The sequence below is a fragment of the Zootoca vivipara genome, chromosome 11 (genome assembly GCF_963506605.1).
Source record: "Zootoca vivipara chromosome 11, rZooViv1.1, whole genome shotgun sequence".
Classification (NCBI taxonomy): domain Eukaryota; kingdom Metazoa; phylum Chordata; class Lepidosauria; order Squamata; family Lacertidae; genus Zootoca; species Zootoca vivipara.
This window is the reverse complement of record NC_083286.1, coordinates 55,727,975-55,754,187: the sequence shown is the minus strand read 5'-3', so window position 1 is coordinate 55,754,187 and position 26,213 is coordinate 55,727,975. Positions and strand designations below refer to the sequence as shown.

At 45.2% G+C, this 26,213-nt stretch overlaps 2 protein-coding genes across 4 annotated transcripts in view; both read left to right on the top strand.

Moving 5' to 3' along the window:
• Positions 1-1,262: 1,262 nt before the first annotated feature.
• On the top strand, positions 1,263-13,662 carry HAUS1 (HAUS augmin like complex subunit 1). The gene is made up of 9 exons (XM_035100655.2): positions 1,263-1,352; positions 2,693-2,867; positions 3,656-3,791; positions 4,810-4,944; positions 7,231-7,354; positions 8,733-8,798; positions 10,739-10,810; positions 12,218-12,265; positions 13,158-13,662. Exons 1-9 carry the CDS (start codon positions 1,311-1,313, stop codon positions 13,239-13,241), a joined length of 882 nt encoding a protein of 293 aa, XP_034956546.1. The 5' UTR covers positions 1,263-1,310; the 3' UTR covers positions 13,242-13,662.
• Positions 13,663-17,758: 4,096 nt separating this feature from the next.
• Positions 17,759-26,213, top strand: part of ARK2N (arkadia (RNF111) N-terminal like PKA signaling regulator 2N) — a 57,441-nt gene continuing 48,986 nt past the window's right edge. For all 3 annotated transcript variants that reach the window (XM_035100403.2, XM_035100406.2, XM_035100407.2), the window contains exon 1: positions 17,759-18,008. The gene's annotated coding sequence lies outside the window, so the exon portion shown is untranslated. The remainder of the gene's footprint in view (positions 18,009-26,213) is intronic.

The following is a 26,213-nucleotide window of genomic DNA, read 5'->3' as shown; positions in this document are numbered from 1 at the left end:
TTGTTATGCATGCTGGGAGTTGGAGTCCAATCGGGTCGCCTGGCGCCCGGACGGTCCCCCCTCGCGAGGGCAGACCACGCCCACCCAGACGCGAAGGTCGTCCAAGGGGGAGGCGTGGTCCCAACGAACTAACCCCACCCCTTAAGTATAAACTGCCTGCGAAGGGGGCGTGTCCGACGCTCTGACCACGCCCCTACCAAACTGCCCCGGATCCACGTGGCCCGCTGCTTGGTGCTGAGCTGTCAGCTACAGCAAAGCAGTAGCTTGTCAGTGATTTGAGCTTCTGCTTAACAACCCAGGTTGCCTCTGCCTTGCATGATCAAGGGCTTTGCCCTAGTGAGCAAAGCTCCTTTAAGCACGTGCAGAGTGCTTAACTCTCCTGACGCTAAAATCGCTGCGCTCCTAATCCCAATAACCCCATTTCAAGTCAGTGGAATTTATTCCTGAGTTACTCATTGCCAGTAACCTCTTTCTTAGGGCGTGAGGGAGGACGGGTACGTCTTCTGTTTATAAAAATATTTTGAAAAACACAGGAAGTAGGCACACCTCCAATATATTATCTTCATAATACTGTTACGTACTAGGTTATGTATTTTTGTGTGTTTATTCCGTAAACCACCCTCGGATGGATAAAGTAATAAATAATAATAATATTAAAATATTGACAAGATAAGCATTTCCAGTAAATACGATAGAAGCACGCACATAGCTTCTCTTATTTGTTTTTCAAAAGAAACAGGTAAAGTTTGGCAACCCCCATGCGACAAGGCACACACCCCACCCTCTAAGCACAGCTTCCTATGGGGAAACATTGTTCCAAAGTTTCAGGAGGTGCCCAATGTACATGACGTTCTGTTGAGTGTGCGATTAAAGAGTACCACGGTGCACCGGTGCAATAGCGCTACAATATATTTGTTCCATTGTGGACCATGAAATCCTTGATGCACCAGTTCGATAGCAGCGATTGTCTATCTATGCACGCGCGTGCATTTTCCCATTGACGAACAACGCGGCTGCCTTTGCTCTTCCGGCCCGCGCTCCCGGGCTTTCCCCGGTCCCTCCCCGGGTGAACCAAGGTCGCTTGTCCTTCCCGAAGCAGCTCGCGCCCGCCTTGCGCGCCCTTGAGCTCTGCAGCCGGGCGGAGGCGGGCAGGGAGTGAGTTACAGCGCCTCCTCCCCCGCCGCGTGGGCTGGGCTTTGATTGATCGGCTGGGCTCCTCCGAACTACAGCTCCCAAGAGGCACCTCGCCCGGTGACGTCCTCGTTCCGCGACGGGGGAGGGCCGAGGAAGAGCAAAGCGGGAGGTTTGCAATGCAAGAGGAGCTGGCAGGGATGGAGGGGAAGCAGGAGAAGGTAAGCGGGTGTGGAAGTGATCCCTCTCTCTCTCCCTGGGATCTCTCCGGAGAAGAAAGCGCTTTGCAGATGGGAAGGGCGAATTTAAGACCGAGAAGGCAATACTGCAGGAGAGTAAAGGGCGCGTGCTCAAGGAAAGGCTGAGCAAAAGAGTAAATTTTTACTAAGCAGTAGAAGCGCCCATAACACGGGGGTACTGCCGGATTTACTAATAAGCTAAACAAGCTTTAGCTTAGGGCCCCACTCTCTTGGGGCCCCCCCAAAAAATTAAAGGAAAAAAATAACCCTGGATGTACATTTCCAAAATATAAGATGAAAAACAAATAAAATAAAACCTACATACAGCAACAGTGTTTTGTGTTGTGTAGACTACTAGGATGTAAGTACTGTAATGGGCCCCGCCTGCTAGCCTGCTCCCTAAAATATCACTGGTTTGCTCGTTTCTATATATAGGGTGCCTACATTCTGCTATTTATAATTATTAGTAGTTTGCATCATTTATTTACACCTATTATTATTTCATGTTAGAGCAAGTTTCTAGAGATTAGATTATGAGTCTTTGTAAAGTGTGTTTCTAAAGGAACTTTTGTTATTGCCAAATGCCAATGTGTTTGCATTATTAAGTTTGTTATGAATAAAAAAAATCATTTTACGTTAGAGCTTAATAATTATTTTACTATTCATATACTTCTTAATTGTATTTGAGTTCAACAATTACTTTGATAAAATACATATTTTGTTATGTGCAAATGGCTTTAGATACCTATTAGATACCTAATTACCTAATTAATTAGGCTTTAGATACCTATTAGGTACCTAATTACCATGTAGCATATATTCAACACAAAAAACAGCAACAATTTTGTGGTTGACAAAGGACAGCTGGACATATAAAGGGCCCCATTATCTTCAGTAGCTTAGGGCCTCATCAAACCTAAATCCGGCCCTGCACGGGGGGGGGGGGAGAGCATTTCATAGCGTAGGGGCCACTCCAGAGAAGGCCCTGCTGCCAGATGACACTCAGGTCTTGTCTTTATCAGCAAGGCCTCCTCTGGTGATCTTGATAATCTACATGCCTGTATAAGGGAAGGTGGTCCTTTAACATCCCAGCCACCAGCAATGTTTATCCTTAGGTAAAGGTAAAGGGGCCCCTGACCATTAGGTCCAGTCACAGAGGACTGGGGTTGCAGTGCTCATCTCGCTTTACTGGCCGACGGAGCCGGTGTACAACTTCCTGGTCATGTGGCCAGCATGACTAAGCTACTTCTGACGAACCTGTAAGAAGGCCCCCTGACAGAATAAGTCATTTGTACTTGGTTTCTTTCTGCTTTTCCTGTTAGGTTGCTTCGTGGCTGAAGAAGACCTTTGGGGATCAGCCCATCCCTCCATATGAAGCCGATGCACGGACGGTGGATATTTTGTATGAGCTGGCAGAGTGCAATGAGTCCAGGGATGGGGACGTCCGCCTGTTAATCGAGGACATGAAGCAGAAGGCGGTAGAGTATGACTCTGACGGTGAGACTGAAAGCTTAATTTTGAAGTTGCGGCGGGTAGGTGTCTCTTAAAGCACACACTTTAGTACAGGGGTCAGAAAACTTTTTCAGCAGGGCTGTCCCACAGTCCTTGTGGGGGGACCAGACTATATATATATATTATAAAGAAGACGCAAGAGCACCTTGAGCCCCGGTGGCTGCTTACCTGTGTCTTGCGAGCGGCACGGGCTAGCGGCAGCGGAGGGATGATGAGTGGTGTGTGAAAGGGCTCCGGAGAGGGGCTGCTTAAAATGGCGGCCACTCGAGCGCTGCTGCTGCTGGCACTAACAAACCCCAGCCCCCTTCCTCCTTTAGGCAGAGCGGGCAGAAGCCAGAAGGTGGGAGGGAGGAGGCACCACCACCGTGTGAGGGAGAGGGAGAGAACACATGCACTGGTGATCCATGCGGCGATGCCCGGACCGTCCGCGGGCCGGATCCAGAAGGCAATTGGGCTTGATCCGGCCTGCAAGCCTTATTTTGCCTACCCATGCTTTAGTATTTCCTCCTTATTATAGTTCTTTAAAACTGTACGTCGGGGATGGCCAACTCTCCTCAGTCCCAGCCAGCATGTCCCAAAGATTGGGGACTATAGGAGTCCCAACAATATCTGCAGGGCACTACATTGGCATTTCTTAGGTGTAGTTTCTGTCTTAGGTGGAGTTTCTCCTCCAGTCAAGGCACCAATTTCTGAACTACTCAGAGTTGCTCTCTTCTGTGGCCTGCTTCATAGAAATGTGTTTTTAAATAAATAAATATATTTATTTTCCCCAGGCACCTACCTACAGGATCTTCTGACCGAGAGTCTGAATCTTTCTTTCAGCAACATGTCTAAGGGCAGCACCAGCTATCTGAATACATTGGTAGACACAGCTTTAGCCCTTGAAACAAAGGACACTTCCCTTGCAAGGTAATGTGTGAATGTGTGCCTTTGGTTTTCTTTGTTATTGGATAAGCTTCTTTTGGTTTGCATGAAGAAGCGCTGCAGTTTCATGAACTTTTAGTGCCTTTTGCACCCACAGTCTTACTGGGAGAGCGATATGAGAGAGGGTTTTAAAAAGAGAATCGTGTCCTGTTTTTGAATGGTTTATCTGTTTTTGCAATTGGAATTGTTTTAACCTGTGTTTATATTATTTAGTTACAATCTGCAACCTGGGAAGGGTGGGAAAGAAATCCTAAAAATAAATAGAACAAATAAATGTTCTACAACTCTGGAATGGGTCGTTTATACTAGTAGTTCAAGACTGCAATTATAAATATACTTACTAGGGTGCAAGCCTCATTCAACCTTCCTGTGAATGAACTTTTCACAGGCAGTGTGCTTTCATGAATGGATGGTCCAAAAAATATATATTAAATCCTTAAAAAAAATATTTGTGTGTGTGTCATGTGTTGTTAATGGAAGCTCATTCACCTGTTTGTGTACTGAATTTGTTTAATAAATAAACTCTATTAATTGTGTATTTAATTGTATATATTTAATTAAATATGTTGTGTATATTAAATAATATTGAATATTAATTTCCAATACGGAAATTTAATTTATTGTGTGGCCCACGAGTTCTGTGTTGCCATAATCTAGGGTCTTATGAGCAGTTTGTGTGAATGAGCCAAAAAGATAAGTGGGGAGAGGGCCACAGCTTTGTGGAAGAGCATCTTCTTTGCAGGCATAAGTTCTCAAGTTCAAATCTCACCACTTCCAGGTAGGGCTGGGAATGTACGCAGCCAGGACTCATGCAGAGCTGTTGCCAGTTGGTGTAGACAACACTGAGCTAGATGAACCAATCACAGCTTCCCAAGTCCTTCCTTGGTGCATGTAGGTGGCTGGCTGCTGTGCCTCTTCTTGCAGCTCTGAAATCCGGATACTGTTTGTTTGGTTGTTGTAATTTTAAATAATAATAATTATTGTCATTACCAATTGTTTCTAGCTTCATCCCTGCCATCAATGATTTGACTTCAGAGCTGGACGCCGCTGATTCCAAAAACAAAGAGATGGAGCTTGAACTGAGCACTTTGAGGAAAAAGCTCACCTCTGCACTGGTACTGGAAAAACGACTTCAAGAGTAAGAGCTGGACAGAAGTTTCCTTTATGCTTTAATTTTCTCCAATGAGCTCAGCAGCTTCAGTAGGGTTGCAGACACACACTGGCAGCCAGCCAGTTAACAGGGTGGGGTTTTTTTTAACTGTTAGCAGTTGAATCGCATCATGTGCCTTTTGATCTCATGGCCTCTCCTCTTCCTCCTTCCTCTATATTCATTTATACCCCACGTTTTCCCCCTGAAGGTGGCTTACGGATAAAATAAGAACGGCTAAAAACTTAGGGGAAAATAATTACAAAGCAATTAAGCATTAATAGAATTAAAACTATGTAGATCAGGGATGTCCAACCAGTAGATCACGGTCTACCAGTGGATCCCCGGCTGATTCTGGTAGATTGTGGGATCCTTATCATGTACAAAAAGTTACAGGGGAAAAGCTAAAAAACTCTGTGCAATGCTCCCACCCCACACAGGCTCCTCCTTCCTCCAATGACAATGGGTAGATCACTGCCATATTTTTTATACTGGGAGTGGATCACAGTCCCTTGGGAGTTGCACATGTAGATGATAGATATAGATAGATGTAGATCGATATATTCTATTAAAAGCATACAGATAATAACCACAAAACAGCATGCAAAGTGCATTGTGGACCATTGTGATTCAGGCCTGACTTCCAGCAGCAACAGAACCACAAATATCAGTCACTATCATTACATGCATCTTAGACTTAAACATAAAGGGGGGTAAAGGGGACCCCTGACCATTAGGTCCAGTCGTGACCGACTCATCTCGCGTTATTGGCCGAGGAAGCCGGCGTACAGCTTCCAGGTCATGTGGCCAGCATGACAAGGCCGCTTCTGGCGAACTAGAGCAGCACACAGAAACACCGTTTACCTTCCTGCTTGCACTTTATCTACTTGCACTTTGACGTGCGTTCGAACTGCTAGGTTGGCAGGAGCTGGGACCGAGCAACGCGAGCTCACCCCGTCACAGGGATTTGAACCACCGACCTTCTGATCGGCAAGCCCTGGGCTCTGTGGTTTAACCCACAGTGTCACCCGCGTCCCTTAGACTTAAACATAGGTAAAGGTTAAAAAGGTAAAGGGCCTTAAACTTAATAAACACATAACTTAATAGAAGCCCTCCAGATGTCCACACAAAATTGATGTTTATATGAAAAAGGTTCAAATGTAGCTGGGGCTGTTAGGTGTACAGACCATTGTTTTAATGGACAGTGGGGATCTATCCTTCCAGGGTCCTAAGTCTAAGCTTCTTAGCAACCACAGGGAATCACTTGATCGACTTCTGTTGACTTGCTGTTAACCTCCATACTGTAGGGATAAAAGATCATGAACATTTACAGATGGTTTTACATTTCGCCACCAAACCTGAGGTTTCCCCACAACTGCCTTCAGGGAAAAATCTTCCATATTGCAGCCCCTATTGCGCCTCTGCAAATCCCAGGCCCACGGCAGGCAGGCTCACCAGGGTATGTTGGGGTCTTTTACTTGAATTTTGTTAACTGCATTGGAAATGTCAGCTGCTATAGCGTGAGCCTTTATTTTCCCCTTTCCTTCTCGCCTTCCAAAAGGTGCCAAGGTTGTTGTGACTACTCCCGAGTAACAACCTTCCGCATGCTTGTCTTTCAGAAGTCTTTATTAGTGCACATTATTTACAGTGTAGCGAGCTACTGGTTTCATGTCTCCTCATTCCGAATCAGAATCCGGCACTGCCCCCTTCCGCGATTTGGACCAACATAAAAGCCTCGGGAGAGTGAATCTCCTCCCTTTTCTCCTCCTCCTCAATTCCGGTGTCAGGGGGAAGGGTCTGCGGTCTGCCCTATTCCTGTCCCCTCTTTCCGCCTCTCTCTCTTCCTGCCTGTGGAGCAGGGGCTCTTGGATGTTGCCAGAGGTCTGGCACTCCCTCTCTATTTCCTGACTCACCCCTTCAGACCCCTCTCTCACATGACTGTTTGGGCTGCTTCTGATGAGGGGGGGGGTTATCTGTAATCCCTCCCCCTTACAGTAGGGTTCACCCCAGGATTGTAGATTCCAGATCCTACTATCCCTGTTCAATGGAAGTTGGACATGAAGGTTATTGAGCTGTTCTGGGAGCAGACAAGCAGTTTGCTTTCTGGCCTCTTTGGAGATGCTGTCGGCATTTAGCAAAATCTTTGCTGTTTTTCGTTTTAAAATAATTTTTATTGAGGGTTTTTCTTTTTCTTTTTTTAAAAAGACAAAAATAAAGAAAATTTACAAACCATGAAAAGAAATATAGAAACAGTCTTTGCTGTTTTTGTTGTTGTAGTGACCTTAAGAAAACTGAAGAACTACTGGTAGTGGAAAAAGCAAAAGCTGATAACCGGGCCCAGAACATGAAGTTCCTGAAGGACAAAGTGGAAAATTTCAAATTCAGAATCAAGGCAGCAGAGGTTAAGACAAAGAACCCTTTATCGGCGTTTCTGCAGGGGAGGCTTGTTTTTACTAACGCTTTATATAGTGCCATCTTTGTACCTGCAGCTTTGCAGAATGGCGTAATAAAAGACAAGCCCCTGCCCCAAGGAGCTTGCAATCTGAATTTGACAGAGGGGGGAGGCAGACGGAGAGGCGTGGGTAGCAAAGGAGGAATGGCTCCCTCTGAAGACGGTTCAGAAACTCCATCTGGTGCAGAGTTTGGTGGCCGTTTAGCTCACCAGGGCAAGACGGTTTGGGCATGTAATGCCAATTCTGGCCTGACTGCACCAGCTGCCAATTAGCTTCCGGGCCCCATTCAAAATGATGTTTTTGACCTATAAAGCCTTAGACGGCTCAGGACCCCAATACCTCAAAGAACACTTCTCCCCATATAAACCCTGAGATCATCCTCTGAGCCCTTTCTGTGTGTGCCTCTTGCATGTGAGGTCCGGAGGGTGGTAGCATGAAAATGGGCCTTTTCTGCAGGGGCTCCCTGTTAGTGGCTTCCTTCCCAGGGAGATTGGTCTGGTGCCTTCCTTATACACCTTTAGCTGCCAGGCAAAAACATTACTCTTGAACCTGGCCTCGAAGGGCTGATTAAAATTCTACTGCCTTTTAAATGTGTTGGGGAGGGCCTTATTGTTTCGTTGTTTTCATTTTAACTATTTATTCGTGCTTTAACCTTGTATTTTTATCTTATGAATTGCCCTGAGATCTTGTGATGAAGGGCGGTACAGTCATACCTTGGATTCCGAACGCCTTGGTACTCTGACGTTTTGGCTCCCAAATGCCGCAAACCTGGAAGTGAGTGTCTTCTGGTTTGCGATCGTTCTTTGGAACCCGAACGACTGACGAGGCTTCCGTGGCTTCCAATTGGCTGCGGGAGCTTCCTGCAGCCAACCGGAAGCCGCGCCTTGGTTTCCGAACGTTTTGGAAGTCGAACGGACTTCCGGAACGGATTCCGTTCGACTTCCGAGGTACCACTGTATATCAATTTAATAAATAAGAAAATGGTGATAATTTAGCTCAGTGGGGGAGCATCTGGCTTACATGCGAAAGGTTTCAAAGTCAATCCCTGGCATGTCTCAAGTAGGTCTGTGAAAGTCTCTTGTCAGTGTAGAAGACTATGCTGAATTAGGAGGACCAACAGTCTTGACTCAGTGCAAAACATATGTTCATGAAGCAGAATGGCATTTTTGCTATTTTTAATTATATGGGAACTAGCGAAATGACTTTTTCATCTCTGTTTTTTTTTCTTGAGGGTAATCCTACAATGTGTACCGTCTATTTCATTGCTGAACAGAAGTCATTGCTTGCCCCCTTATCCTGGGTTTCTTGCTTTGTATCTCTTGGCAGGAACAATTATCTATGTGTGGGATGGATGCTTCACTGACTCACGAGTCCCTGGTGAATCTCTCAGAGGTGGGTTGCATGTTGACGGTGTTTGAAAATGACACACGCTAGTTGGCATTCAACCTGGGATGATAGGGAGGAAATGCAATTTACCCAGATGGCAGCTGGCTGTGAGCTTGATAGAGATTGTGAGATCAGCTCCAAATCCTTCTGTGATGAGTGTTTCAGAGAACGCAAAGGGATTCACATTTTACATCAAAGGGCGGGCCCCTAGTGCTAACTGAAATACTGCAAGAGAGAAATAATAATAATAATAATAATTTATTATTTATACCCCGACCATCTGGGTTCTTGACGCACAAGCTATGAAAGATACAAACAAAAATAGACTGTTTTGTATTGGGGTGGGGGGGTGGGAAGCCATAGGCTGTAATTGTAAATACTAATAATGCTGTAATCATCATCATCTTCATTCATTCATTCATTCCCCACCCATCTGGCTGGGTTTCCCCTGCCACTCCAGGCATCTCCTAGCAGAATGTTAAAAACACGATAAAACATCAAACATTAAAAACTTCCCTAAACATGGCTGCGGAAAGAAAAAATCCACCCAAACTCAGCTAAGAGTACAATCCTGTGCACGTCTACATGGAAATATGGATAAACAAACATTGATATTAGTTCATTTCTGTTTCCTTCCCCCCCCCCCCAGTATTTGTTTAGTTCCCCCCTTTCTGCACACTTTTTGTAAGCAATTTTGCCTAATGCTGATGCCCAAATATTTATTATAATTTGTTAGGGGTTTGAGCACATAAGCCTCTCTTCTATTCCCCGTCTCACAATTTAGTTTCCCCCCACCCTGGCAATAAAATCCCTTATACCTCAGCATTCCAAACATTCTGGATGCTCCCAAGCTGTTATGCTATTTTGGGAGGTTTTATTCCAGCCTGTTGATAGACAAACCTACTTCTGCATTGCTAGGAGATCCGCCAAATATGTACAAACTGCTACCTTAATTTTGGCCCTGTTTTTCTTCCAAACAGATAAGCACGCCTCCAGCTGAGTTTCCTTTTGATAGTCACTTTTGTATCTAATGACACAGTTCAAAGAGCCAATGTGGTGTAGTGGTTAAGAGCGGTAGACTCGTAATCTGGGGAACCGGGTTCACTTCCCTGCTCCTCCACATGCAGCTCCTGGGTGACCTTGGGCTAGTCACACTTCTCTGAAGTCTCTCAGCCCCACTCACCTCACAGAGTGTTTGTTGTGGGGGAGGAAGGGAAAGGAGAATGTTAGCCACTTTGAGACTCCTCCGGGTAGTGATAAAGTGGGATATCAAATCCAAACTCTTCCTCCTCTTCAAATTGGCTGTGCCTACAGTGGCTCTCATACAATGTTGCAGCAGCATATTTAAAGGCGCTGTGGGGGCAAGCATCCGCTGCGTAGGTGCTTTTTTACCCACTTGCGGCTGGATCGGGACCATTCACTTGGTCCTGCCCACACAGTTGCATGGCAGCAGGTTTGTGGGATGAAGCTATGAGAAAATGAGTCCCATCTCATTTCTGCAGTAAAATATAAACGGCCCCTGGTATCATTGCAGGTTATTTTATACCCACAGTGAGCATATATACTTGTCGAAACAGGCAAGCTCTCTGTCTGCTATAGGGACAAAGCTTTCCATTTCATCTAATTTCCTCTCTTCTGCCTGGCCTCCACCCCTCCTGCAATTTCAATACAGACTAAGACGGGGGATTTTGGCCACCTAGATGTTGCTAGACTACAATTCCCACCATCCCTGATCAGAAGCTCGGAACCGAACTGTCCAGTCCATTCCGCCCAAAATATGGAAATTAACTGTGTCGATAGGCATGCGTATTTTGCAGATGGCTTTGCAGATTGCAGATTGTGAGGCCAAAAAGCACCCACCCAAACCTTGCATTCATTCATTTTCTGGTGGGAGAAAGACGGAGTCACTCTGTGAATGGTTATTTTGTGTGTGTTTCCATCCACAGAAACTAGCGGAATTAAAGAAGCAGGCAGTACCTTTGAAGAAGAAACTGGAGTCGTATCTGGACCTGACCCCTGTAATCTTCTGTACCTCGCTTCTCTTAGAATCGTAGAATTGTAGCTCAGCTTCCAGCAGACTTCCCCAATCTGGTGCCCTCCAAAGGGTTTGGACTACAACTTCCCTTTGCTCGGCATTGCCAATTCTCAAGGATGCTGGGAGCTGCGGCCCAAAACGCCAGGAAAGCATCCGATTGCCAAAGGGCTATTTTAAAATACAGTGGTGCCTCGCAAGACGAATTTAATTCGTTCCATGAGTCAATTTGTTTTGCGAAAAATTCGTCTTGCGAATTGCGGTTTCCCATAGGAATGCATTGAAATATCTTTTTTTGCCCATAAAGGTAAAGGTAAAGGGACCCCTGACCATTAGGTCCAGTCGTGACCGACTCTGGGGTTGCGCGCTCATCTCGCATTATTGGCCGAGGGAGCCGGCGTATAGCTTCCAGGTCATGTGGCCAGCATGACAAAGCCGCTTCTGGCAAACCAGAGCAGCACATGGAAACGCCGTTTACCTTCCCGCTGTAGCGGTTCCTATTTATCTACTTGCGTTTTGACGTGCTTTCGAACTGCTAGGTTGGCAGGAGCTGGGACCAGGCAACGGGAGCTCACCCCGTCACAGGGATTCGAACCGCCGACCTTCTGATCAGCAAGCCCTAGGCTCAGTGGTTTAACCACAGCGCCACCTGGGTCCCCTTGGAACGCATTAATTAAATTTCAATGCATTCCTATGGGAAACCGCGATTCGCAAGACGAATTTTTTGCAAAACGAATTCGTCTTGCGAGTCACCATCAGATCGCTAGACGCATTCGTCTTGTGAAAAATTCGTCTTGCAGGGCACTCGTCTTGCGAGGTACCACTGTATTGTCGTGTATCACTTGGCCCAGTATGCTTTTGGAGTTTGGCCTGACACGAGGGTTATCAGTTAGCTGACATGTGAAAGGAGCTTAAAACATGATTGCGGAGCTTTCTTTGCTGCCAAGGCCATATAATTGCTATTATTTCTACAGCACTTGCACATATGTGCATGCTATTATGCTTGCTTTTAAATAAATAAGTGTCCGCAAATGTTGCTCCAGTTAACAGTTGCAGCTCTTCTGGTGGTCAGTTGCAGACATAAGTGGCAAGAAGGAAGGGGGTAGGGTTGTTTGAGGGGGTAAGAAACCTTTACGTTGTTGCTGGACGCTGAATTGTCTTTGTTCCAAGCTCACTCTTCTTCATTTCCTATCAGTCTACATTTCATAGAATGATTTCTGGTGGCACTGGAGTGTGTGCTGAACACATGCACTTTTAAAACACTCTTTTTAATTTATTTATTTATTTTTGGCAGCAATGCCTCCATAGACCTTATTGCTTGATTTCAAAAATTCAGATGGGGGCGTGGAAAACCCCTGCATTTTCCTAAATGGTTTTCTACTGCTCTTTTCAGAGTCCTTCTCTTGCACGAGTGAAGATCGAAGAAGCAAAGAGGGAGCTGGTGGGTGCTTTTGTTGGTATTAATATGTTCTCTTAGTTGCACTGGTGGACAGGCTGGTCTTCTGGGCATTTTGGTGCATTTTTCTTGTTTGGGGATATTTTGGAGGGGTGGAGAAACTGGGCGGGGTGGTAGCACGAGAAATTGTCACCTCCCTACATAAGCTCAAGCCATTGTCCATCTCTGCCTTTTCCTCCAGATGTTTTGGCCTACAACTCCCATGATCCCTAGCTAACAGGACCAGTGGTCAGGGATGATGGGAATTGTAGTCCAAAACATCTGGAGGGCCAAAGTTTGGGGATGCCTGTCCTAAAGTGTTTTGTGCTTATCTCTGCACATCAAGCAATGGAGAGGCTCAAGTGCAAATCTAAGCCTGCCAGCCATTCCTCCTTTTCACATTTATTTATTACTTGTTAAATTTATAGCCCACCTTTCTCTCCAAGAAAACATGTTTCGCCCCCCTCCTCACTTAATCCCCACAAAAACCCTATAATGTGTTGTGGACTAGATCATCCCTGACCAGTGGCCATGCTGCGTGGAGGTGATAGTTCCACAACATCTAAAAAAATTTCATTCTGACCTATTCTGTTTCCTAACTACGTTGGCTTGACCGTACTGTCTCTGTTAAGGGTTTTGAATGTCTGAGCATTTTTAATTGTATTGCTGGTTGGTGTTTGCTTTGGGTATCATGTTTGCCGCTTTGTGAGGACGTGCTCTTAAAATGCGGGGTATAAATCTATTGGATAAATGATAACTGCCATCCCAATTTCTTCTTTGGTTTGTTTCAGCTTGTTGGAAGAATCTGTATGGTATGTTGCGACAGTGAGTGTGTACTGGGTGTGTGTGTCTTCCTCTCATCCAAATATTGGTACTGACTTTTCTCTCCTTTTTCTAGGAAGCTCTTGAGGCCGAGGTTTCAGCAAAGGTGGATATGACAGCACTTTCGGTCCCTTTATCTACCAAACGTCACTTTTCCTAATGACCTTGGTGCAGAAACAAAAGGGCAGTTCTATATTGTAAATTCTCTGGCTCTTGGTATATCTCTCTTACGCTCATGTGGCCTTTGCCATCTCTCCTTCACCTCCCTTTCTCCACCTTTTTTATTTTAAAAAATGTACAGCTTTGTGTTTTGCATACATTTCTCTCTGTTTTCCCCATGATAATGAACAATAAAACAGTGTTTCTGAACCAGCCTTTACAATCTGATTTGAGTGCTGCGCTCGAGGCGGTACTCTTATTGTATATAGAAGCAGAAACCATTCAATTGATCAACTTCAGGAAGCTGACCGGGCAAATCCGAAACCAGTGTGATCAAGCTTTCCAAAAAGACTGGGGTAAATTTATACAATACAGTGGTGCCTCGCTAGACGAATTTAATTCGTTCCACGGGTCTTTTCTTATAACGAAAAATTCGTCTAGCGAGGCAACCTCCACTCGTAAAATCCTTTCGTTAAGCGGAAATTTCGTTAAGCAGGGCATTCGTTAAGCGAGGCACCACTGTACTTGAAAGACAATTGTAAACATTTAACAACGCTAGCAGGATTGACTTTAGAAGACTTGTAATGTTGATATTCTACCTTTTTACATTTAATTTAAAGAATATGACAATGGTAATGGGAAAAGTAATTAGGAAAAAGTACAAATGTGATGATATAGTAAAGAATTAAGGGAGCCATGAATGGGGGGGGGGGAGAGAGTCGTGAGGATGATAAAATGGAAACTTAACAACCAACTCCATTTCTCTCTTGCCCACTCCCGGTTACTCCCAGTAAATGCTAGTGGGGACCAATATCAGCACTTCAGCCATCTTTGGGGAGCTGATGGGGATCAAGCTGACCGGAGCTGAAGTCTGCCTGGAGTCTTCTGTGCTAGGTGGGCTACAAGTCGTCACTTTAAATTTACCATTATGTCCCAGAGCATCTGATAATTGAGCTGCTCCAAAGTATTGTGGGAAATTTAAATGGCAGCACCCCATTTTTGGCATACGAGCGCTGCCAGAAGCTGCTAGTTTTGTGTACAGCTCCCTCGTGTGGTGAGCCACGGAGCTGCAGGTAGCCGCCTCAGCCAATCGCCTTCAAATCCTGGGCTGAGACGGCCCACCCAGGCAGGCCATAGGCTCCTTCTGGCCAGGAGGGAGTATAAAAGGCGTCATTCTCCAGCTGAGTCTTTCTCGAGCAACATTCTGAGATGCTCCTGTATCCTTTAGTGCGCAATAGCTGCGGGAAAAGTCAAATTGAATGCTAGGGATCGCCAGGAGAGGAACTGAAAACCAAACTGGCAGCTGTCATAATGCCACCATAATAGGAATTTATGGTGGGGTACCGCATGCAGTTCTGGTCGTCTTGCCTTCAAAAGGGATATTTTAGGGTTGGGAAAGGTTCAGAACAGAGCAACCGAAACTGGATGGAGCGGCTCCCCCTGTGAGGAATGGACTTTCTTAGTTTAGAGCAGGCATCCCCAAACTTCGGCCCTCTAGATGTTTTGGACTACAATTCCCATCTTCCCCGACCACTGGTCCTGTTAGCTAGGGATCATGGGAGTTGTAGACCAAAACATCTGGAGGGGCACAGTTTAGGGGTGCCTGGTAGGCGAGTAAGAGGCGACATGACAGAAGTCTATAAAACTCCGCCTGGCATGGATGGAGAGAAGTCATTTCTCCCTGTCTCATGACACTGGAACTCGCGGGCATCCTAGGAAAGTTTGGGGCGACTCTTGTGTTCGAATCCTGCTTGCGTCTTTCCCTTCTGCGGTATCTGGTCAGCCACCATGAGGACAGGAGGCTGGGCTACATGGGCACCCTTTGGACTGATCCAAAGTGGATCCAAAGTGAGGCCGAAACTCAGAAGTGAGGCACTCCCACAACTCCCACACACACACATAATTTTATTCGTATTATTATTTATTAAATTTCTATACCTCCTTTCATCCAAGGATGACGGTGTTTTGCAATATAAAAACAAGAAAATGCTTAGCAAAGTAAACAAAAACTACTTTCAAGCTGAAAAGGCCATAGATACACACACACACACACACACACACACACATGTATGCCTGAGTGTAGGTACTATCTTAGGTTAATTGATTGTAAGATCAATTACCTTCCTGGTACCTGATGCTCTACAGCAGGCTTCCTCAACCTTGGCCCTCCAGATGTTTTGAGACTACAATTCCCATCATCCCTGGCCACTGGTCCTGTTAGCTAGGGATCATGGGAGTTGTAGGCCAAAAACATCTGGAGGGCCGAGGTTGAAGCCTGCTCTAAATACAGTATATTCCTGCGTATAAGACTACTTTTTAACCCAGGAAAATCTTCTCAAAAGTCAGGGGTCTTATACGCTGGGTCGTATTTCTTATCAGCGAGTATATCCCATACTCTATATTTTAACTGGAAAAGTTGGGGGTCGTCTTATACGCCCAGTCGTCTTATATGCCGGAATATACGGGTAGTAATAATTACCTTACTTTTTTTTTCATTTTGGCATTTTTTATGTTGTCATCCCCGTGACCTTCGGATGAAGGGCAGTATATGAATCTAATAAAAGAAGAATGTGTACAGTATATGGATATAAGCATACTGTATATAAGCATACACATCTGCACACACATTTCTGGGTCTTCATATATGCCTGCGGGGTTTGTTTCGTTTGCCTGTTTTGTTTCTTTGCAGGTCACTTTGCATTGCCGCGGCAAGCAGAAAAGTGGCTGCTAAATTTAATAACCCATATAACATACAAATTTATTATATCATTTGCTTGTTATAATGATAAATAAATGATCCAATCATAATATAATTGCATATACTGTATAGGTATAGATACATGCACTTTTTATTTTCATTTGCAGAACCTTGTGATTAATGTTCGGTGTGCTTTTGTAACTTTTGACGTGTGTCATATTCACTTTTTGTACCATATCTCCTCTTATCCTCCCTGTTAGTTTGGCAATATTGAAGTATTCCATCATTTTAGATAGCCAATCTGTTTTAGTTGGGATGCTGCTGGTTTTCCAATTTTTGGCAATCAGTAACCTTGCCGCCGTAGTCGCACACATAAATATTGGTCTGAACATTCTTTTTTATTTCCTCTGACATGATGCCTAGGAGAAAGGATTCTGGGTTTTCTTCAAATGTAAATCTAAACATCTTTTTTCAATTTGTTATATTTTCCCAAAATCCCACTGTCTCTTTGCGCTCCCACCACGTGTAGAAAGGTTCCTGCCCCATTGTTGCCGGACCAGCTTCCTTGGTTACTCCAAGTGTCAGCGCATACCTGCCAAGTTGCTGTCAGAGAAATAAGGGACCGGGCCGGAAATAGCAGACCGGAAGTAGCGCTGCCGCCATTTTGGAACTGGGCGGGGCATGCTCAGAAGTGACTTTTGAATCTGCTTTGCCCAGTTCCAAAATGGCCACTGCACCAGAAGTCGCACTGCAGCCATTTTGGAACTGGGCAGAGTAGCATCAAAAGTCGCTTCTGAGCATGCTCCGCCCAGTTCCAAAATGGCCATCGCGCCAGAATAAACCAGGGAAAAACAAAAGAAAAACCCCATTTTTTCAGCTAGGAACACCTGGAAAAACGGGGATTTCCCGGGGAAAACTGGAGACTTGGCAGCTATGCAGCGCAAGCAGAAGGGCTCCACCTGCAGGAATAGGGGAAATACCAGGCTGGAGACTCCCCTTCTGGCCCCTTGGGGTCCCAGGAGCCCTTTCTGGAGGGCCCTTGCCTGCCCCCCAAATGGGCCATGACGTCTGTTGCTCCCCCTCAGGCAGTGGTTGCTCCAACTCCCTGCGGGCCTGAGGGCCACTGGAGCCCAGTGGGGGGGGGACTCTGGGGAACTGGCTGAACTGGGGTCCTCCCAGTCCATCCCAGACAAGAAAGAGAGGGAGCTCTCAGAAGAGGAAGCCATTGTGGAGAAGAACCAGACTTGGCTGGCCTCTGCTGAGGGTCTCCTGCCTTTCTTCCAAGGCTTCCTGGGGGCTGCAATGGCCAGAAGAAGAGACAGCCCCCCCCCCCGAATTCCCTGCAGGGCCCCGGGGAGCAAGCAGAGCCTGCCTCAGTTTCCTTCCCCAAGGCCTTGGAGTGCGGAAGGAGGATATGTAGGAGAAATTCAAAAAGAGGTTCCTAGACGAGGTGACTCACAGAAACCCAAAAGAAAAGGATGAAGTCTCCAAGTGGAAAGATGGGCCTTTATTGAAATACAAATGTTCCTGCTAGGAACATCCAATTAGCCTGAACGGCTTTTCACTCGTGTCAGCGGCCGCTGGAGAAAGCGCGCCAACTTCGCCCTCCATGAGGGAAACCCGTTGGGAGGCGCGCGAAGGCGAGAGGGCCCTTCCCCGCCCCCCCGCCCGCAGAGCCGCGCTTTCCCGCCCAATGCGCGCCCGCCCCCGGGAGCCGCTAGGCGGCGCTGCCTCGACGCGCGCGCACTTGCGTCAGCCGCTCTTCCCCGCCGCCGCCTCCTCCGCCTTTCCCCTGCCTTTCCCACTCCGTCGACGCCGCCACTGCCGCCGCCGGAAGTGACGCCGAAGTGAGCCGGAGCCGAGGCGAGCCCAGCGGCCTCTCTCCTTCCCTCCCTGCGGTGACATTTCCGCTCCCTCCCCGCTGGGCCGAGGAGGAGGAGGAGGAGGAGGAGAGGGCGAGGGCGAGGGCGAGCCGGTGGTGACGGAGGGAGGACACCCGGCCCCTCATGCTCGAGCTGCTCCCTTCCGCGGGGCCTGAGGCCGGGAGGAGCCTCGGCGGCGGCCCTGGTGGTGAGTAACCCCCTTTTCCAATCGGCCCTCTTTGAGAATCCAGGCCCCACAGTCGGGGGACCTCCTCTCGACCCATCGGAAGGATTGGGGGGTGGGGTGGGTTCAAGAGGGCGCACGGCGGCAAGTTTTGAGGCTCTCGACCTTGGTCGGCCTCCGTTTTCGTCTTGTCGCCTGGCAACGCCTCATCCACCCCACCCCCACCTCAAATCTTGAGGTTTAAAGAGAGGGGGCAGGTGGAGAGGAGGGCCGCTCTCTTTCAAACCCTCCCCCCCCCACGACTCGTTCCTTGGTGGTCCCTTTGCCCCCCTCACCTCCTCAAAAGAAACCAGCGCTGCTCCTTCGGCGTGTAATTGTTCAATGTGGGGGGAGTGAATGTGGGCCAAGGGGTCAGGAGGCAGAGCAGGGTCCGAGGAGGTCCTGTCCTGTCAGGTTTCCTTAGGAGTAGGTTGGCATGGCCGTGTAATTCTGCACAGGGTTGGGAAATGAGGAGATCGGGGTGGGGTGTGGAATGTTAGGCCGGGTTTTTTTTTTAGGGGGGGGGAGGACTGCACCAGATGTAGAATTAACTAGCCATGACTCTGCTGCTTCTCATCCGCTCCATGGGTAACCTTGAAATACATGTAGTGAAATGTCGAGGGAGTAGCCTAATCTCCCCTCTTTTGTGTTTTTGTGGAAACTTGAGAAATAAGGGGATGGGTGGCTTTTCCTTGAGTCAGTGCTTCTTTGGGGTGATGGTTTTCTCATCTGTAGCACATTCCACCCACCCGCTCTTTTTTGCTTACCACCAAGGACACAGTGGCTGCCTCCCTCTGCCTCCCCAACTTAAGTCTGCGCCTAAGGGACATCATCTCAGAAGTTTATTCCTTTGGTTCCAATGGGATCTGTTAGTACTTAACATGTACGATAAAGAAGTTCTTCTTGGTGGAAAGAGAGGGCCTAATAGAGTTAGCTGTGAGAGATCAGAGGGGTGAAGTATAGATGGGGAACCTGGGCATCTGAATTTTGTGACTTCAACTCCCATCGGATCCAGTTAGTATGGCCAGTGGTCAAGGGTGATAAGAGCTACAGTCGAACAATACCCGGAGGGCCACAGAACCCTCACACCTGTGGTAAATGAAAACCATGAGCCTTCTTCTATGTGGGTAACTTTGTAATCTTTCATGTTGGAAAGAAGCAGGGATGCCTCCTTTTCTATTCACTAATGGAGCTTAATGTGCACTTTCCCCCAGAAACAAGATTGCCATGATATCTGTATGTAGTGGCAAGGGAGGTGGAGTTTGCTTAGACACTTTCTATGGGTCTCCCTTAGGGCAAGTTCAAATGTAGATATATTGGCCAGGTTCGTATGACACTGTAAACCATAGTTTAATTTATTCTGCGAGTAAGGTGAATGGCCAACCTGCTGGTGTTTGCTGTTGAAATTACAGGCACTTTGTGCCTCCCCAATCCTGGCTGTCCAGAACCAGGTTGGCTTCATGTACAAGTTCTCCAGTCAAACAATGAGTGGCAAGGCAAACAAATGGTGGTTGGTTTGGAGAAAGCAACTACAGTATGAGTATGGGCTCGCACATGATGTGAAGCCTGCTTCTCCTTTGTGTCCTCCTTGGTGCACTGAAGGAAAGAGCTGGGGAGGAGTCCAGTGTGATTTTTGGAGCAGCAGGCATTAGCTTGCTGCTTGTTCACCGTAAACCATTGTATATTTTAAACTCTGTTTTAAGTGACATGCAGTCCAGGACTTTATTGTTAATCCATCCTAATCCACATTTTTCCATTGAAAATTATTCCAGATTGGTTGTTAGTTATTATTTCCGTTGCAGCATGGTGATCTGATCTGTATTGACCTCCTATCCCTTTATAAGGCTGCAAAGATATTAGGTGTTAAACCTTTCCCCCTTGCCCTCTTCTCTCCCTCCCTCTCCCCATTCCTTTGAATATTTTATCTGCCACTGTTAGCAAAGGTGGAAACAAGCCAGAGGTGTAACTGAAATACAACTGACTGGCTTCAAGTAAAGAATTCCTTTCAGCTGGGTTAATGACAGTAAATGATAAATATAGCTGCTTTGAATTTCTGTGACCTGACACATTGCTCTACTGAAGTTTAATTTGTAGATTTAGCAACTATCTTTACAAGCCGTGTGGGCTGTTGAGTAATAATAGTGACTGCTGTAGGTCACTTAATCAGAAGAATTTATAATGTTGGAGGACATCATTTTTTATGCTTAGAGCAAAATGTACGATGTTATTGATGAGCCCATAATTCAGCATCAACAAATCATTCAAAGCAAATGTTCTTCCCTCAATAGCCAGAGAAGCAGTACAGTACAGGCTTCTGTTTGTAGAATGTACACAAATTCAAATACTGTAAGAGTTTACTATTTTGCAAGTGACAACAAGCCAGATGTCCATGGACATGATGGGTTTTTTAACATTGGTGAGAACTTTGATGTAACAGGACAGCAGGAATAGAGTGTGGATGGGCTTTTCTTGCAATAATTGTGGAAACCCAAATGTTACCTTGGTTTGAGTATTATTTTTACATACTTGGTTCATTTTAAATTAGTTCAGAATTTAGATAGCATTCTTACATTTGCTGCTGTTCATTCACAAATTGTAACATTCCATATTAAAGGGGCAAAATCATACTTCAACAATGCCAGTTTTCTTTTAGGAGCTGAATAAGGAGTATAAGAATCTGTTCACTTGGTTAGGTTAATAAGTTTTTCTTTTTAAAAATAGCTGTTGAATCCATATGCCGTTTCTCAGTATTCTTCTGTGAGCCCATTTAGCTTAGTTAAAAGTTTGTTAACGATTGTTAATAACACATGTTAAATGATTGTTTAAATGACTATTGTGCGTAACTGCAATTGGAACCTAGTTTACTTACTGGTAAAAAGTTACTTTTTATTTCTGGCTACAGTTGACTGATTGGAAGGGTAGTTCTGTGGTGTTTCTCCAGCATGGGTTCTCAATATAACACGGACATATATACACTGATTTTCCCTTCCAGCCAGAGCCCCAATTTTTTTTTTTTGCATCAACCATTGTCTAGACCAGGGCGGTCCAATTTTTCATACCAAGTGGACCGCAAGAGTACTTCAGTGGACTTGTGAGGCCAAAATTTGATAGCCAGCTTTTTGAAGGCAGCACAAGAAGGGGGGTTAAGTGAGGTGTTGGGCTTTGGGAAGGAGGTGTGAGGGCTCTGACAGGGTCCTGCAGCCCTCCTACCTCCTTCCCAAAGCTGAGAAATTGCTAACCAAGCTTTGAGAAGGAGGCAGGAGCACTCTAGGACCTTGTCAGAGTCCTCATGCCTTCTTCCCAAAACCAAGAGCCTTGCTTGACTTTCAGGAGCAATTCTTTGGAGAACACGAGGAGCTGTTTGTGGGAAGGAAGCCTGAACTATCTTTTCTGTATGAGTGGGACATCATGTGCAGTGCTTTATATTTTGATCTGTGACTACAGAATGTGGGTTAGAACGCAAACGAAGAGCCTTCATGTTTCATTTATACATACTGTAATATTTTCTCTTTCTGTTGGATTGACAGTCCCTAAGCTGTCACTTTCGCCTATGTGGATAGGACTACAGCAACAGCTAGTATGAAATGTTGTCTGATAGTGCTGTTTCTACTATCCCCAATGCTTGAATGGTACTGGTTCATTTTCTCAAAAGTATTGCTGTTGCTTTTTAAAAAACACATATGTAGGCGTGAATGTTGTTAATTTGCAAATGCTGTAGAGAAGGGGTAGTAGTAACCTGCTGCCCTGCAGATGTTGCTGAACTACAACTCATCATCAATATCATCTCTTTATTTTCAGCCACCTTACCATTTAAATGTTTTATAACAACTAACAATTGACAATTAATAACATTAACAAAGATGCACATGAATGCAACTAAAAACACTTATATATGCTAGCAGTTTGTGTGTTTATATATAGGCATCATAAGTGGTCTAATATGGATGGCCACATTCAAAAACTTTGCTGCTTACCCAGGCTGTGCCTGACTTATTGAAGCCCTCAAGCAGACTGTAGATCAGGCACCCCCAAACTCGGCCCTCCAGATGTTTTGAGACTACAATTCCCATCATCCCTGACCACTGGTCCTGTTAGCTAGGGATGATGGGAGTTGTAGTCCCAAAGCATCTGGAGGGCTGAGTTTGGGGATGTGCTGTAGATCCTTCCTAGCTTCTTGCTAACAAGGGCAGCATTTGTTGTTCATTTGTGGTTTTATTGTTACTGCCTTCTAAAAAATTGAAAGGAATAGCATGAAACCTTTCTGAAGTATTGCAACTCTGGGGGATCCAGCTTGTGAGGACATTTAGAGTTAAGTTGCTGTTGATAACAGGCTCTGAATAAAATAAGTTGCATAAAGGACAAATATATCTTGTTCTGATTGTGGGGTTCTTTCCTCTTTTCTTTAGTCTTCCCTAAAAGCAGCAAAAACATTTTTCTGTCTCAAGAGGGGAGTTCTCAACTGATATACAGTGGTACCTCTAGTTACGAACTTAATTTGTTCCGGAGGTCCGTTCTTAACTTGAAACTGTTCTTAGCTAGAGGTGTGCTTTCATTAATGGGGCCTCTTGCTGTCACTGTGCCGCCGGCACACGATTTCCATTCTCATCCTGGGGCAAAGTTCTCAACTCAAGGTATCTCTTCTAGGTTAGTGGAGTTTGTAACCTGAAACGTTTGTAACCTGAGACATTTGTAACTCAAGGTACCACTGTATTCAAGAATGACTGAGCAATAAACTTGAGGAATACTCTCATGGTTCTTTCATAGCTGGGGAGTTAATTACCTGTGTTTGGCTAGGTATAAGGATCAAAGAATTAACACTGAAATGTAGAAGGCTGCTCAAATGTGTTAAACATAGCTGCAAAATTAGATCTGTATCATTGATTATGATAACTATGTTTTAATATTTTACCAAGATTGGTGGTGATGGATGTTGGATAACGTGATCATCAAAGCGCCTGTACTGTGTTGGAAGCATTTACGGAAATGTTTCCAAGTACATGTTTACTCTAGCCAATAAAATGGAAAAATATATTAAAGGTAAAGAGAAGATGAAGCTTTTTGGTGCCTTAGAGAATCTAAGCATTGCATATAATGCTTCTTAAATGGTTTTGAAACCTGACAATTTTCGTCTTTAAATTATTTAAACCTCTGTCCCTTCAGGTTCTAATTATGGGACGCCTCATCCCATGCTGGCTAGTGAATAAAAGAGAGAGGAACAGAATAGGTGTATCTTTAACCATCACTGCGAAGGTAGTTAACTAAAATGCTAAAAGTGGCATCTGAGGAAATGCAATTACTGTACACCTCAATCCCTTCCTCCTTTTGTAGTGTTTCATTTTCTTTTTTTTAAGAGAAGAGGTCAAATAAACATGTAAAGGCAATTTCCTTCCAAATGCCCATTTTTTCTTTGCAAATATATGCCTTAGTTGCTATTTCTCAGAGCTGCTAATAGAATGTGAGCTTTTGAAGCAGAGAGACCAAGTACCAGTATATGGTAAAGGGTCTTAGCTATTCTGTGCAGTATAACTGACTTGCTTGCGATATGTTGTTTATCTGTGGTCAGTGATATGAGGAAGTTGTGTACTGAAAAGAGAAACTGACCCAGAGTGGATTTTTATTACTTGGTGACTTCAAGTGTAATTTTATCAGCTCTTGTTAATGGTGCTAATTTCCTAGTAGTGTGTGTGCATGCGCCTTTTGGAGGATGGGATGAAGTGTGAAAAGGACATAGAGGAGAAGAAAAAGTGGGATAATCGGCTATACTTATTTATTCACCCAGTTACGCTATTCAGAAGTCCCCAATTGCCCTTGTAATGTAGTTTTTATTACTTTAGATCACTTTAGATCAGCTCCTGCCAACCTAGCAGTTCGAAAGCATGTCAAAATGCAAGTAGATAAATAGGAACTACTACAGCGGGAAGGTAAACAGCGTTTCCGTGTGCTGCTCTGGTTTGCCAGAAGCGGCTTTGTCATGCTGGCCACATGACCTGGAAGCTATATGCCGGCTCCCTCGGCCAATAATGCGAGATGAGTGCGCAACCCCAGAGTCAGTCACGAGTGGACCTAATGGTCAGGGGTCCCTTTACCTTTACCTATTTAGTCACCTAGTTACGCTATTCAGAAGTCCCCAATTGCCCTTATAATGTAGTTTTTATTACTTTAGATCAGAGGTTTTCAACCTTTTTGGGTCCACAGCTTCCTTGACCAACTACATTCTTTTTGCGGTACCCCCTGTGGTGCTCAGGAGCCCAGTTATGTCACCCCTTGCCTGCAGAGCTGGCAGCCTCTCACCTTTTTCGAACACCCTCCCTTGTAGAGTGTACCTTCACCCTCCTCTCTTCTCCCCTCTCCTTGGGAGTGTTTTGGGCAGCTCCTGCCGCCACCCCTGGTCTCTGAGCTGCTTCCCCTGCCCCAAAGAGAGGTGCCTCCCACTGCCCCTCAGGGGCCTGGGAAGCACCCCCTGGCTAGCCCCAGAACCACCATTTGTCTGGAGAGCTTGTAGCCAGGGCTGCTGGAACAAACAGCTGTGAAAGCCTTTGGGAGGCAGAGACACAAGAGGGCATCAGAGGAGGGAAGGAAAGAGGGACAGAGGCCAATGTTGCCCACAGCACCCCCGACCACCATTCAAGGCACCCCAGGGTGCCACAGCACACTGGTTGAAAACCACTTTTTAAGATTTATATACATCCTTGTATTTCATAGACTGGCATATAGCACTCAATTTTCTGTTTAAAGGGTTCACATTTAGGAAGGTATTCAACTAAGCTTTACTCAGAACAGACCTGTTTAATTTAATGGCTCTAGTTTAATCATGGGCTACTTTAAGTTAAACTTAGCTGACTACCACCCCTAATTATTTAAGCGTAATTGCAAAAATTAAATTGACAGTGTTTGGGCTTTCTTCCCTTCTTATCTTTGGATAGTGTTCAGTGTAGGGGAATGGGCCAAGTGGTTGATTTGGATATACCAGACCTAATTTCAGTTGTTTGCTATGTCATTAATTTCACTGGAGCCATTAGCTACCTACCTCATAGCCAAGCATACTTCAAGTGGTTGTGAAGATAATGAAAATTCTAGCTGTGCCACCTTGAGCTGAAATAAAAGTGGGATAGATTTGTAACAAATTTAGGTGTAGGAAGAGTTAATGAACTTTCAGTTTTGGTTTTTTAAAATATAGCAAACAGTAAGTAAATAAAAAAAACAAAGCAAATGTGACAAGTCTTTGTGCAAAACTATAATATTGAAGGAATTAGTGGAAACCTGCATTAAATGACTGGATAAAAATAGACAAATTCACAGTACAGTGGCATTTCTGAATTGGCAGCTTTTACAGGTGCTGATTCCTGTGCTTTCCTTAAATGTCTAAATCAAGGGTGGTAACTGGGGTAACAGCTGGCAGAGGAACAGTTAAGCAGCCCCCTCCCATTCCCCCTAAGTTGGCTCCCCTGTGAATGCCTTCCTCCACTTTGCACATCAGCAGCAAACACAGGATTGGGAATCCTGTAGTTACCACCAAACCTCTGGTTTAACAGAGCTTAATCAATAATATGCTTTTTCACCCATGCAACCCAACCCTGTGCATGCTTATGCAAGAGTAAGTCACAGAGTTCAGTGGGACTTTCCCTTTGAGTAACTGTATTTGGCTTAAGAGTTCAGCCCTAGAAAGGAAAGATACAGTGGTACCTCGGGTTACAGATGCTTCAGGTTACAGATGCTTCAGGTTACAGACTCCGGTAACCCAGAAATAGTACCCCAGGTATAGTACCCCATGCTTCAGGATGAGAACAGAAATCGTGCTCCGGCGGCAGCGGGAGGCCCCATTAGCTAAAGTGGTACTTCAGTTTAAGAACAGTTTCAGGTTAAGAAGGGACCTCCAGAACGAATTAAGTTCTTTTTAAAAAAAATATATTTATTGACATTTTCAACTTAAAATTTCCATTCACATCAACATCTTACATCATACCCTAAACAACCATCAAAAAAAGAAAGAAAAACGAACAAGAAAAATTGCAAACAAAACGAAAAACAAAACAGAAAAGATAGACAATACAAAAAGAGAAAAAAGAAAAAAGAAAAATCAATCTGATATTCCTAACTCTATCATAACTTTGACTTCCTCGCTCCTCCCTTTCCGAGTCTAATTCAACCTTTGTTTGGCAATTTTCCATTTTTCATTATTTACCAATTACA